This window comes from Mesoplodon densirostris, chromosome 6 (assembly GCF_025265405.1).
Source record: "Mesoplodon densirostris isolate mMesDen1 chromosome 6, mMesDen1 primary haplotype, whole genome shotgun sequence".
Taxonomy (NCBI): Eukaryota; Metazoa; Chordata; class Mammalia; order Artiodactyla; family Ziphiidae; genus Mesoplodon; species Mesoplodon densirostris.
Window position 1 is genome coordinate 120,648,168 of NC_082666.1, and position 14,785 is coordinate 120,662,952.

Here is a 14,785-nt window from a genome sequence, read left to right on the forward strand (position 1 = left end):
AAAAGCAAAAATGACCTACGTTCTGTGTTGGGGGAACTATTTGGATATTAAATCATTCCCTGTCCCAGACCTTTCATTGGCCCACTAGTGAAGAATCTGAGATTTCCATGCAAACCTCCAACAGTTTTGGTCTCGTACCTCTTGCTGCTCAGTCCTCCCTGACCCCGGGCCCTTTGGCCTTCCAGAGGGGCCACCTGGGGAAGGCAGTTCTTGATCCCTCGTGGTTGTCAGAGGCGTTACCAGAAAGCTGGGCTCCAGCCTGCCAAGCAGTAAAGGTAGGGGTAGTAAGGGTAGGTGTTATGCGTGGAGATGAGGGAGCCCCGCGAGAAGCCCTCCTCTTTCAGAGCTGGCAAGGAAGGATGCTTCTCCAGGTCTCCCAGGTCTGAGGCGAGCTGCTTCCGCTTGGTCTTATAGCGTCTGTTCTGGAACCATATTTTCACCTGGGTCTCCGTGAGCTTGAGGTTCTTGGCCAGGTGAGCCCTTTCGGGAGCTGACAGATACTTCTGGTGACTGAACTTCCTCTCCAACTCAACGACCTGATTGTGTGAGAAGGCGGCCCGGGAGCGCTTCTGTGGCTGCTTGGGGGCTGGGGGCAGGCTCGGTAAAGCTTCCCGAGTGTTTTCACAGTCCAACAGATAAGTCTCAAAGTGCCTATCTGGAAACGAGAGGGGAGAAGCAGGGATGGGAAGGCAAACGTTACATGTTAGCATGGAAGGGTACAGAATTCAATCCACCCTTATCTCTTCTGGTGAGTGAACAAACAGCCCACTGTCGGTTTAGATACATTGCACTTTTTTCACAGGACTAAGGAACTCTGAGTGGGGAGTGAGTGTATATGTAGATTATGTGTTAGTTTTCTACGAGTCATCAAGTCCCCAAAGTAGGAGCAGTTAGTGCTAGAACTTCCTGCCGTTTCATCCAGTAGAATGAAATAGGGATTCTGCATATGTCTTGAGGAAAAGCGGGGGCAGGGAGGAAAAACTCTGAGAAATAAGATACCCGGTAAAGCGGCCCCAAAGGCAGCCGGTGTTAACATTTGGGTGGCAAGAGAGGGCTTGTGTGGTAGGAAAGTTCATTCTCCGGCTTTAATCCCCCCTTTTTTTCCCTCAACCAGCCGTTAGGATGCCTCATAAGAAGGGTGTCTATTGTATGGTGACGGCTGGTACCTAGACTTATCGTGGTGATCACTTTGTAGTGTGTACAAATATCAAATTATTGTGTTGTACACCTGAAACTAATATAATCTGATGTACCAATTTTACCTCAGTTTTTAAAAAAAAACTAATGGGAAAGAAACTCTACTCTAAGCGTTCCGACGTTATAACTCCTGAAGACCAGAGGGGCTCCTAGACTTACTGTTTTATTGCCCGTGGGACTGGGAAGCGAAGGGCATCTTTGCTGGTCAAACCCTGATTTATTAATATTAATACGCTATTATCAGTAACTCGTTATATGTTAATTGTCGTAACTGCCCAGAAGTAATATGGGGCTGGCGCCGATCAAGGGTCGCACTGTGGCTGGGAGCGATGTTGGGGTTTCCTTCTGGGACACTGGACCACGGTGGGCGCTTCGTGCGCGCTCGCCTTTTGACCCCGGGGCGCGGAGAACCCGCTGCGCAGAGCACCTTGCCGGGCGAGTCTAGCCCAGTCTAAATCCTGCGCCGCCCTGACGCTGGGGTCATGGTTAATCTCCGAGGCGCGCCCGTGGCGGAGGCCGTGAGGTCCCTTCGCCCGTCGCCGCGGGGCCCCGCAGCCCTGCAGCCGGAGCTCCGGAGGTCCACCTAGCACTCGCCCTCACGCCCATTCGGCCAGCGGACCGGCCCTCCCTTCCGGGAGGACCCACCCCGGCCCAGCCCGGCCTCCGCAGCCTCGCCCGCATACCTGGCTCGGTCTCCGCCGGCTGCTCTGCCTCGCGGGGCCGGGCTCTCGGCTGGTCCTCCGGCGCCCCGGCGCCTCCTCTTCCTCCCTCGGGCTCCGGCTCAGGGTCTCGCCTCCGGTCAGGCTGGCGCGGGGGCTGCGGCGGGGGCTGCGGGCTGCCCGCGTGACCTCCGCGCCGATCAGCGCCTTCCCGCAGGATGTCCTGGATGAGGAAGGAGGTGAGCGGCTTGGACTGGGTGGGCGGCGCGGCCCGGGGGCTGCAGCTAGCTGCCCCCGCCTTCCCGGGCCGCGGCTCGGGAGTCCGAAGCATCCCCGAGGTTCAGCTCGGGCGCCCGGACTCAGGCCCCTGCAGCTGCGCCCAGGCTGAGCTCGCCGCTGGCACCACTTTCACTTTCCGCGGCCCCGGGAACTTATAGCCTTAGGGGCGCGCCGCGCCGCCTTCCCATTGGCCTCTCGCCCGAACCGCGCGGCTGATTGGCCGCCCGCCGCTCCAGGTGAGGGAAAAGGGGAGTCCCTCGCACAGTCTGGGTCCTGTCTTTCATAGAGGATTTCTTCCGAAGTTCCTTCTTCTCCAGGATCCTGGCTCGCCTCCCTCCTCCCTACGTCGTTTTCCCAGGCTGGTAGAGAAAACCAAAGCGGGTCTCTTCTGCCCCAACCCTCAATATGTTTAGCTGCTTCTGGGAAATTATGATGCGGAAGAGAAATACTCCATTTAGCTCTTAGAGATCGTTAAAGTGCCTTTACTCACAAAGAAATAGGTGGGGCAATTACCAGCATCCCACCTTACAGATGAGGATTCTGGGTGCTGGATCTACTAAACCTAAGTCTGTCAAAGAGACATGACAGGTAAGTGCAGTACCTGACCCCAGGCTGGATTCTGTACTGGACGTTATTGGGGCAATTGATGAAAATGGAATAGGACCATTGGCTAAAAGTATTGAATCAGTGTTACATTTACTGAAATGGGTTACAGTATTGTGATTGTATAAAAGAATATTCTTCGGAAATAAACACTAAAGTATGTAGGGGCAAAGGCCCATGATGTATGTAACTTACCCTCAATTGGTTCAGAAACAATGACATAGATGGATAGATTCCATATGATAAAGTTGAATGGGTTAAAATATTAATTGATGAATCTAGAAAAAGAGTATACCAGTGTTCTTTTGAACTATTTTTATTTAAGCAACTTTCCTGTACGTCCTACTCTAAGACACCTTTCATTCGACTGGAAACTTTTCAAAAAGACTGTATGTTGTATGTCTGGGGAGAAGGGAGAGGGAGTAGGTTACTGTGGATAAAGCAACCGCTAAAGAGAACCACCCTGTGTAATATGAAGGTCTTTGGCAAGGATGGTTTTCTTCTCTCATTTTTTTCATTAAAACTTTTTGTAACATTTTCTTTTGAAATAGTTATGAATTCCCAAGAATTTTCAAAATCTGTACCCCTAACTTCCCCCAATGATGACATATTATGTAACTGCAGTATAATATAAAAACCAGGAAATTGACATTGATACACACCATGAATTAGACTACAGACCTTATTTTATTGTCACCATTTAAAAGCCTGTGTTCATGTGTGTGTGCGCGCGTGTGTGTAGCTCAATGCAATTTTATCATGAGAGTAGATTCTTGTAAAGCCACAATCAAGATACAGAATTGCTGCATCACTGCAAAAGAACTCCTTGTGCTATCTCTTTGTATTTGTGTACCCAAAACCCTTCCCTCCGTCACGGACCCCTGGTAACCACTAATTGGTTCTCTGTCTCTATAATTTTACTATCTGGGGAATGTTCTATAAATGGAATCAAACGTGGTACAGTATGCAACCTTGTGGAGTTGGGTTTTTTTTTTTTTTGCTGAGTATAATGCTTCTGAGGTTACTCAGACTGTTGCATATATTAATAGTGAATACTTTTTAAAATTGCTGAGTAGTATTCTACTGTACAGATCTGCCAGAGTTTGTTAACCATCCACCCATTGATGGACAGTTGATCTGTTTCCAGGGTTTTGTTTGTTTGCTTGTTTTGTTTTACTATTTTGAGTGAAAGTGCTGTAGACATTCGTGTACAGGTTTTTGTGTGAACACGAGTTTTCATTTCTCTGGGATAAATGTCCAGGAATGCAATAGCTGGGCTGTATGGTAATTGCATGTTTAGTTTTGTAAAAAACTGCCAAACTATCGTGGTTGTAGCATTTTTAGATTTCCACCAGCAATGTATAGAGTTCCAGTTTCTCCACATCTTCATCAGCATTTGGTGTTATCATTATTTTTTATTTTAACCATTCTAATAGGTGTGTATTGATAGCTCATTGTGGTTTTAATTTTAATTTGCATTTCCCAAATGGCTAGTGATATTGAACATCTTTTCAGGTACTTCTTTACCATCCATGTCTCCTATTTGGTGAAATATCTGTTCAACTCTTTTTGCTCATGTTATAATTGGATTTGGGGGGAGTTGCGGTTGAGTTTTGATAGTTTTTTTTAATATATATATTCTGTATATGTTTTTGTTGAATATATGGTTTGCAAATATTTTCTCCTAGTCCGTAGCTTGTCTTTCCATCTTTTTAACAGGATATTTCACAGCAGAAAAGTTTTTAATGTTGGTGAATTTTTATTTCACAGATTTTCTTCCTGGTGTCATGCCTAAGAACTCTTTGCTTATTCCTAAGTACTGAAGATGCTCTCCTGTGTTTTCTTCTAAAAGTTTTATATTTTACTTTTAAATCCATGATCCATTTGAATTAATTTTTGTATATGGTGTGACGTTTAGGTTGAGTGACTTCTTTTCATTTTTAGAATTTAGAGCTGGGTGGCATTTCAAATCACAGGGGGGAAATGTGAATTATTTAATAACTAGTACTGCCATTTGGAAAAAATAAAGGTCTAGTCTTATAACAAAATAAATCCCAGATGGCTCAAGTATTTAAAACATAAACAGGCACATGAAAAAAAATAGTTTAACCACACTCATCATTAGAGAAATGCAAATCAAAACCACATTTAGATACCTTCTTTCCACCTATCAGATTGACAGAGGTTAGAAAGATAGATGATGTCTAGTGTTGGTGTGGGTGTGAGGAAGAGTTTCCCCCATACCGTTGGAGAGAGAGTAAGTCAGTTTTGTATATTTGGATGGTAACTTGGCAAAATCTGTCAAATTTAAAACTGGGCATATCCTTTGACGCAGATATTCGGTGCCTAGAGATTTACTCTAGAAATCTGCAAATACACAACATACCGACTTGGGAACATATCCTCAATTTGGTCGGAGAGTAATTCAAGCTGCAAAAAAATAAAATGTTATAAAATGAACTCATTGTGTTAAAAAAATAGTCACAGGTTATCTATAAAATATTTTACATTTGAACATTTTAACATATAGAAAAATCTGGAAAGATAGAAATATCTCAATAGAGCATTTACCTCTGGTCAGTGAGATGGAGGGAGATAGCAGATTGGGAGAAGAGGAGAGTGGAACAGGGTTCATTTCCTTGCACTAATTATAATTTTTTAAATTAAGAACAGAGCCAGAGCTGAGCTTGGGCTCCCTTCTTCCACAACCTCCTCCTCAGATATCAGGTGTCCCTTCAGGATGGGGACACAGCCCCAGCCCTTTCCCTTACGTCACTTAGCATGTTGTTCCTTTGGTGCTTAGTATTTTGGATGTTTATGTGGATGGGTCCTCTCCTTGAGCAGGGAGTGTGTCATCCTCATATTTACACTATCCATAGTACAGTTAGTTTTTGACACACAGAAGTCACTCAATAAATATTTGCTGGTGGATGTCCAGCTTTAGGTACTATGTGACATCTCACTAGCTGGCAGCGTTATCCACAAGGGACCACAGGGTCCCAAGGCACATACCAGTGTAAGGTCTGTCCTCCCCTCTTTGCCATGTCTATCCAGCTTAAATTGGATGAAAATGATAGGGATAGGAAGACACAAGGGGTGGTTGTAGGCTTTTTTTAGATGGAATAGAGTTCTGGAGAAGAGTAAACACCCCCCTTCCAAGATGCTCCCCTCCAAATGCCTGGAATACAACACCTGCAAATGGCAAGGGGGAGTTAAGTTGTAGATGGAATTCAAGTTGCTAACCAGCTGACCTTGAGACGGGAAGATTATTCTGGATTATCCAGGCAGACCCCATGTAATCACAGGGCCTTTATAGGTCAAAGAAGGAGGCGAGAAAGTCAAAGTCAGAGAAGGAGAGGTGATCCTGAAGTAAGGTTAGAGTGGTGGGAGGTGAGAAATACTCAACTGGCCCTTGCTGGCTTTGAAACAGAAGGCAGAGGGCATGTGAGCCAAGGCATGTGGGCAGCCTCTAGGAGCTAGAAAAGACAAGAAGTGGATTCTCTCCTAGAGCCTCTAGAAGGAACACAGCGCTGCCAACATCTTGATTTTAGCCCAATGAGACCCATTTCAGACACCTGACCCCTAGAAACGAATACAGGGGCATTTATAAAGGGATGCAAAAATGATGAGAGAAGGATTACCAGCTCTGCCTTCATATGATCTTTGGGTCTCTTAAAAAAACTGTTAAATATACTTTTATATCCATAATCCTGTCCCTTCATTTCTTCTTGGTATATTTTCTTCCAGTCTTCAGTCATACACATTCATTGGATAAGTGTAATTTTGTATCTTGTTTTTTCCTTCCAACTTCATATTACATCATAAGCATTTATATATTGTTCCATTGTATATTTTAGAAGCCATCTAGACCCAAAGACGTTTAGAGCTAGAAGGGATCTGGGGATCATCTAATAAAATTTCTTGGTTTTCTCAGAAAGAATCCGAGATTTTTTCTTTTTTTTCCTGCTCTGCGAGGCTTGCAGGCTCTTAGTTCCTCGACCAGGGGTGGAACCCAGGCCCGGCAGTGAAAGTCCCAGGTCCTAACCACTGGACCACCAGGAAGTTCCCAAACCTGAGATTTACAGAGACAAAAGAACTATAGATGGAAACTATACAAGCCCAAACACTTCCACTGCATCGCCTTCCATCCTCCCACCCGCCCCAACCTGCCTCCGGTGCTACCCTACTGTGTGGAAAGTGGAAGCAGAGTTTATAGAATTGTCCTGTATAAATATGTTTTTAAATGTACTTGGAATTTATTTTAAGCAAGTATGCAACACGTGCAGACACAGAAGTGACTGTATTGAAGGAAGAATTGTTTATACTCACAGATCCCCAGAAACGGGAGGCACAACACACTATACAGGGCCACCTGGGGAAGCACCAGGGTTAAGAGGCAAAAAAGACAAGGGGAAAGCATGGACACAGCCTTTTTTGTGGTTTCCATGGGAAGGAATGGGCAAAGCTGAGTAAATTTAGGATTGGGTAGTTTGAATAAGCTCAGCAGGCTCTGGGCTATAGGGGTGGTCCCTAGTTGTTCAGTACTTGGCCCTGGCGTGATTTGGGGCAGGGGAAATATGGGCTTGGTGTGTGAGAGTTAGATAAAGGAGGTGGTTGGGGAGTATGAACTCCACTGGTTGATTTGCATATCAAAGGTGTGTTCACAGGCAAGTTGTTTGCTGTCTTTAGGAATTAACTAACTCTGACAGTCCCTCCCTGGGCTCAGCAAGGTCTCAGATGTCCAAGCATCATAAAATACAGAAAATAGAAAACGTGATTCATGTGAAATGCATCATTGTCACAGCAGACGTTTTTCTTTTAAAATACATTTCAAAGCCTTCTGGGGTAACCACACCAAGTTTATACTTACCGAAACACATCATGCTGTGTGTCTTCCAAGGAGGCACTTGTGTTGGCTCTGCTAATTCAGAAAGACAAAAAGAAAGGAGAAAAGAGAAATCAATCCCAGCTATCACCCCAGCAGAAAGGACAAAAGCCTTCCACCAGCCAACAAGTTTTATAAGATTTCCGAGAAGGTAGCGGTTGGAGGTGGGAGAGGTTGAGGTCTAATCTCAAGGTCTAACCCAGTTGATGGCAGAGCTGCAAGGGTAAATGTTCAGGTGCAGTGTTCCTTCCCTGAGGGCTACCTGCTCAGGGTGTAGGGAGCCTCCTTCCTGTTATTCCTCTTCCCTTTTATACCCCCCCCCCCAGCCCCAGCCCCTGTTCCAATTCCCAGTCCTAACTGGGTCTAGATGGGCCTCAGTGAGAGAGGACTCCCTGATTTTCTCACAGTAGAGACTCCTACCATCCTCAATATAAAACAGATCTCCTTGGTCCGGTGCCATCCCTTCTTGAATCTGCTTTCCTGGCTGTGGGAGTGGAGGGGTGCGAGAAGATTTTCCCCATCGTTCTTGCAAATTCAGTGACGTTGGAATTCAGACTTGTCCCTTCATTATCTTTCCAGGTTGGATTAGAACATTAAACTGTTTTTCATTTTCTATTTTCTATATCTTACTAGAAAGGGTCCTGTATGTTTCCCTACCCTCGTGTCCTCCCTGCAATAAAACTGAAGACATTTTAGCCCATATGGAGAAAGAATTGTTTGAAAGCAGCTTCAGGGAGTTCAGTGTGTCGTGTCTTAGGACCCTAGACCAGTTGGGGGGTGAGAGGCAGAATTGCATTTTTTTTTTTTTTTTTTTTGCGGTACACGGGCCTCTCACTGTTGTGGCCTCTCCCGTTGCGGAGCACAGCCTCCGGACGCGCAGGCTCAGCGGCCATGGCTCACGGGCCCAGCCACTCCGCGGCATGTGGGATCCTCCTGGACCGGGGCACGAACCCGTGTCCCCTGCATTGGCAGGCGGACTCTCAACCACTGCGCCACCAGGGAAGCCCCAGAATTACTTTTTTTGGAAGGAAGACGGTGGCTAATAGAGTAGCTCTGGCTGTGGGACCTTGGGCAAGTTACCTAACCTTTCTGAGCATGCCTCAGTTTCCTCATGCAAAATGGGTGCAAAAACAACATCCCCCTCAAGGATTATTGAAAGGAATGATGAGGCTTTTCACAATAAAGGACCTCAGCATGTGGCATGCAGAGGGTGTCCAAGAATGGCTTCTTTCTGTTAGTAGGGTTAGGTTCTAGACCCACCTGCAGAGTAAACAAAATTTGCTTTTCCCAGGCACACTGCACATTTCCCAAACAAATAGGAGCTCCGAATCTAGGGTCCCTAATAAAACTGGGGAGGGGAGGGGAAGGAGAGTGCAATGAATGAATGAACATGCCTGAGATATCTACATGGTAAAAACCCAATATCTCAGCTGTTCATCTCGGTTTTCCAAGGCCTCCCACACAGAGGCGTCAGCTTCCCTGCCCTCCTTCCCTCTCTTCCTTCCTCCCCGACATGGTCCCCTGCCTTTACTGATTGTTCTGTCATGGTTCCCACTCGTGTCCTGCCCAGTCCTCTCTCAGGCCTCCATGCCTGCTCTGTGTGCATTGACAGGCTTTTGTTCATCTTCAGCAGTTCAATTTCTACCCAAAGTCTTCGGAGACCTCTCCAGCCTCCATCAGTGGCTCTGCTGCTCATTTGAGCATCTGATCCTCTAGTGCCTCGGAGTATTGCATCATTTTCTGCTTCTCAGTTGTGCAGTTGGCTTCATCAAAGGTCAGGGCTGTGTCTCAGCTCTCTGTGTCCTACTCCCCACCAGGAGAGGGGAGAGAACTGACATGTATTGAGTGCCCATTCTGGACTGGATCACTATGGACATTTCATTTGCACTACAACCCACTGGGGATCATTTTTGACAGATAAGAAGATAGAAGCTCAGAGATTGAATGTAACATGCCCACGTTCTCACAGCTAACCCGGGTTGTTCTGGCTCCAAACCCAGTGTCTTCCCCGCCATGCCATGCACTAGGCACATAGCAGCTGTTCCATAGACACCCATCCTCAGGTTGCAGTGGAGTCTCCCATGGCCTCTTACAGAGTCGCTGGCTCAGTCTACCCTATTTCCTTGCTTCTCTCTCTCTCTCCTCGCATGGAAGCACAGTAGGCAGAGCCACTGAAAAGAGGGACAAGAGGAAACCACCTCCCACCAGGTTAACCTGGATCAGAGGCACTGCCCCTGCAGTGGTTCAAAGGCATGGCCTCCCCATGGATAACGCTCAGTGCCCTACATTTCTCCCCTGTGGCATTTGGGTTAAGATGATTTTCATGTGTTAATGTGAAAATGCTATGTGTGTTTGGTGACACATTAAGCTATCCTCAGTTACACAGTGGCATGAATTAGTCAGACTTTTATTTTCCAACTGGTGATTGGCAGGGTGCACACCGCAGGATGTGAAGGATGAGGCCTGAGAGTGAAGGGCAAGGAGACCAGCCCAGAGCCCAGGGACACTAGGCTGGGAGGCCGTGCGGGGAGGGGATAGGACACTGAATGGCCAGATCTGTGCTTCTCAGACTTTGAGGTACATACAGGTTACCCGGGGATCTTATTACGATGCAGGTTCTGCCTCAGTAGGTCAGGGTGGATCCTGAGAGTCTGATTTCTTTCTTTTTCTTTTTTAAAGATTTTTTTTGGTGGGGACCTTTTTTTTTTTTTTTTTTTTTTTTTTGCGGTACGCGAGCCTCTCACTGTTGCGGCCTCTCTCGTTGCGGAGCACAGGCTCTGGACGCGCAGGCTCAGCAGCCATGGCTCACGGGCCCAGCCGCTCCGCGGCATGTGGGATCTTCCCGGACCGGGGCACGATCCCGCGTCCCCTGCATCGGCAGGCGGACTCTCAACCACTGCGCCACCAGGGAAGTGGGGACCATTTTTAAAGTCATTATTGAATTTGTTACAATATTGCTTCTCTTTTATGTTTTGTTTTTTTGGCGGCGAGGCATACCCACCAGGGAACAAACCCGCGCCCCCTGCATTGGAAGGCGAGGTGTTAACCACTGGACCGCCAGGGAAGTCCCAAGAGTCTGATTTCTAACAAGCTTCAAGGTGATACCACTGCTGCCGGTCCAAGGACCCTCCCCCCTGCCCACCACCACCAGTAGTGAGACGCTGAGGGCCCTGGGCGGTTCCGGGCGGGGCAGAGGGTAGGACCCTGTGAGGAGGGCACGGAGGCCACTGCAGTTACACGCGATCTACTCCATTTCTTTTTCAGGGACTTCTGACCTGACACGTGCCTATGCCCTGTCTGTCACTCTGAAACCCATTCATGTTTCAAATGCCATATTCGCCCAAAGACCCCTCTTTCCTTCCATCCCAGGACCCTATAAAAAGGTCTGTTCCCCCAACTCTGTACCTATGTATGCCAGTTTTCCCTGCAGCCTTTTCTGTGTGGCAAAAGGGATTAGGGTTTGTGGGAAAGTTCAGTAGCAGAGAGTGACTCCACATCCTTCTGCTTCCATCAGTGCTGATTGCCTAAGAAAAGCCATTAGGGAGGATTTATTGGGCGATAGGAACCCAAGAGTATTTTGCTAACGGTGCCCCTGGTCACCTGCTCTCTGCCCCCTCCATGGCTGCCTGCTTCTGGGGAGCTCAAGGCTGTGGGAGCATGTGCAGAAATGTCCACGTGCTCTAACTGGGTGGCCGCTGTCCCTTTGCGCTTGGTCTGTTCAACAGCTTAACAGAGGCCCTCACGGGGAGGCACACTGGGGGCTGTTTGTCTAGGGAAGGAGGCTCTGACCTTCTCACAGCACTCCGGCTGCCAGAAGCAATTTGAGACCGACTCTCTCCCACCTCTCAGCAGCCCCCTCCTCATAAAACTGCTCAGGCCGTCACAGACGATGCCCTGAAATGATCGTATCCATGATCATCTGAGAAGAGGCAGTCGATTTCTGGGGACGGAGTGGGTGCACGTCCCCCAGGAATGAGGGGCTGAGGGCTAAGACTGTGCTTGGGCTTCCAGAGGCTTCTACTGATCCCCTTGACTAGACAGGGAATGGGGACACGAGAGGCTATTCTGCAAAGAAAACTGCCTTCTTCCAGAGCTACTGACTAGGGCTTCTCTGACAGACACTTTTCTGAAAATCATTTAGGACGACATAGCCACTGGCCACTGAGCAAGAAGAAAGTCACCCAGCCAGGGGTTCATATTTGGCCTGAGGCAAGTCCAGCCCAAGGCAGTCAAGACCATGCTGCTGTTTTCACAGTTTGTAAGGGAAGTGACCACCCAGGCATGGGCAGAAGGATGGGGAGGTGCTTAGAGACCACCCTGCAGCACCTGAGATGCTTGGGGCATCGGCCAAGGCTTTCATCCCATTCATATATTTACCCAGGTTCTCATCGCCTCTGAAGGGGCTTGGGGAGGGGAAAGAGGGGAGATAGAGAAGGACCTGGAAGGCATGGAGTCAGGGCATGCTAGAGGGGGAGATGTTCACGACTGGGAGGCACGTGGCATTCCTATTTAAAATTCACATAGGGACTTCCCTCTACGCTCCCACTGCAAGGGGCACGGGTTCGATCCCTGGGCGGGGAACTAAGATCCCACAGGCTGAGCGGCGCAGCCCAAAGGAAAAAATAAATAAATACAATTCACAGAATGGGGTATTGAGAGACCCGAGGTGTCATTTTAGAAGTAGGGAAACTGAAGTTCGAAGAATGGAAATGACTCATCCAAAATCACTTGTGAGTGACCAAGTGAGAACTTTAACCCATGTCTCTCAATCTCTAGGTCAGTTTTATTTCTGTCTCTTTAACACATGTGACTTCTACTATAAAATGTTTTAAATGATAAAAAAAATGCAGAGATCATTGCTATCACTTAAGTGAGGGCATGTATGTTTTTTTAAAGAAATAAAATGTTACAGGCACAGCCAAAGTCCCCTTGCCAGTGTTTTATTTCTATGACATGCCAACGGACATGGTAAGGCCTTTAAAAAAAAAAAAGAAAAAATTCCTCTTTATGAATCCTCTTGGCAGGGCCAGTAGGTAGCTGATTGATAAGTAGAAAAACTGATGGGTCAAATCAAGCATGACACTGCTTCTCCCCCGAGACCTCCTCCGGCTAGAAGAGGCGGGGGGAGGGCAGAGGTGGGGGTTAGTGAGATGGCAGGAGGAATCCGGCCTAACCTGGTGGTCTAAGAGATGAGGTCGGGGCCGGGGGCGGGCGGGGGGGGGGGGCTGGCCTCTCATTGCTGAGCTTGGCTCAAGGGCCCCGAGAAACTAACTCCTGTGGGTATGGAGGGCCCAGCATCCCTGGTGCCTGTCTCCCTCAAACAGGGCTAGAAGCCACTGGTGCCGTCTGAGTTTTGAGGAGAAAAAGTGTGGAGAGAGTGGCCAGGGACGGGGAACAAGGCCAGGTGAGAAGCTCGTCTTGATGGACAGACTTACCCACCTCCTCCAGGGAGGGCTCAGCTCTGGCAGGGGAAGCTGGGCCTTTGATGTCCAGCCATTTTAGGGTAACCCAGCATTTCATGGGGATGGCACGAAATAGGTCTTTCCAAACCTGTGAGATTCAATGACACAGAGATCCTTGGCCTGGCACTAAAACAATAGTAGCTAAAACTTACCTGACCTTTTATTTTTTTAAATTAATTTCTTTACTGGCCTCTCCTGGCCTAAGTTACCTCCTCTGATAAGGGATAACAGCTGGCTCGGGGACAGAAATGTCCTGTCCTGCAGATCCAATGGCTGTGTCTTGTATGTGAAGTTCTTAAGTCAACGTCCAGACCAAGGAGAGCTCCAGCCAACATGACCCCTGACCCCCCAGTGGGTCATGTCAGTTTCCCCATCAGGACGGAGGGTGGGGGCAGGAGGCCAGACCTTCCACCAGCTCAGCCCAGGAAAGCTTGTCAACAACCACCACCCGACCTCGAAGCTGAGAGTGCTTGAGGAACAACAAGGAAGGTGAAAAACAAAAAGGAATGTGCGCGAAGCCGCTTTCTGCCTGGATGTTGGGTCAGTGCCGGAGATACTACCTCTGGATACAGTCCTGAGGATTGGGACTCTCCTCCTTAATTTGGGGGCTCAGAGTTGAGGGGAACTGCTGAGGGGTAGAGAAGCAGGCATCCGGAAGCAGAGCCTTCTGTGGGCGGTGGAGGGCGGAAGCAAGTCCTGGCCTGTGTGCTCTCTCTGTACAAAATAAAGGCTAAGGCAGTCGGCAGAGGACGGCTGCGGACCTGGAGGCTGGTGTGGATGCGCCAGAGTGTGTCCGGCCGCCCTGGGGACAGTGGGTGTGCGTACAAGCCGTGGCTGGTAGTTATGGGCTGGTGTTTGTGCACATCAACCTCTGACAATTTTGATCCTCCTGTGGGGAGCTATGTTCTTCTGGCCCTCTCGCGGCCCCTCTACATCACTGCCCTATTGCTACTGCTTAAAACCTGGGAGCAAGCCTACAGCCGCATCCGTCACAGCCTGGCCCACCTGGGAGCCTTGGCCCTGCCCCGTAAGTAAGGCTATTTTGAGGTCAGGAGGAGATTATTCTATTAGGTAGGAGAATACAAAGGCCCAAGAGTTGTATTGCCTCATTTCTTCACCGCTCAAATAAGAGATGCTGCTATCAGGCTTCGCTGGTGGCGCAGTGGTTGAGAGTCTGCCTGCTGATGCAGGGGACATGGGTTCGTGCCCCGGTCTGGGAGGATCCCACATGCCGTGGAGCGGCTGGGCCTGTGAGCCATGGCCGCTGAGCCTGCGCGTCCGGACCCTGTGCTCCGCAACGGGAGGGGCCACAGCAGTGAGAGGCCCGCGTACCGCAAAAATAAATAAATAAATAATAAGAGATGCTGCTATTAAAGGGCCATGATGAATGGGATTCCACGAGAGGATGGCAGGTTATGAGGTTCATGGTCTGCGAGGATGCTGATAAGAGACGAAATCCACTTGTCCAAGAGAGGTCGCAGAAGACGAAGGTAGCATTAGTGCCGAGCCTTCTGCCATGAGGGTGCCTCTGCTGCTCCCGTTTTCCATTTGTTGCCTCAGGGATGAAAATGTGACCCTCAGAGACAAAGTGAAATGATGCAAAGTGATAGCCGTCTCGGAGGGACCAGTCTGGGTCACTGTCTTTAGATTTATGGAGGATTAGACACACGGAGACACCTCCTTACACCATGGCTGAGACC

The 14,785-nt window shown here is 48.5% G+C and overlaps 1 protein-coding gene across 2 annotated transcripts; it reads right to left on the reverse strand.

Moving 5' to 3' along the window:
* Positions 1–236: 236 nt before the first annotated feature.
* Positions 237–2,187, reverse strand: NKX3-1 (NK3 homeobox 1). 2 transcript variants are annotated; one of them, XM_060102063.1, is made up of 3 exons: positions 2,155–2,187; positions 1,881–1,908; positions 237–655 (listed from the first exon to the last, which is right to left on the reverse strand). In XM_060102063.1, exons 1-3 carry the CDS (start codon positions 2,185–2,187, stop codon positions 237–239), a joined length of 480 nt encoding a protein of 159 aa, XP_059958046.1. The 2 variants fall into 2 exon arrangements, with proteins under 2 accessions (XP_059958046.1, XP_059958045.1); XM_060102062.1 differs by having other exon boundaries at positions 1,881–2,187.
* Positions 2,188–14,785: the final 12,598 nt, after the last annotated feature.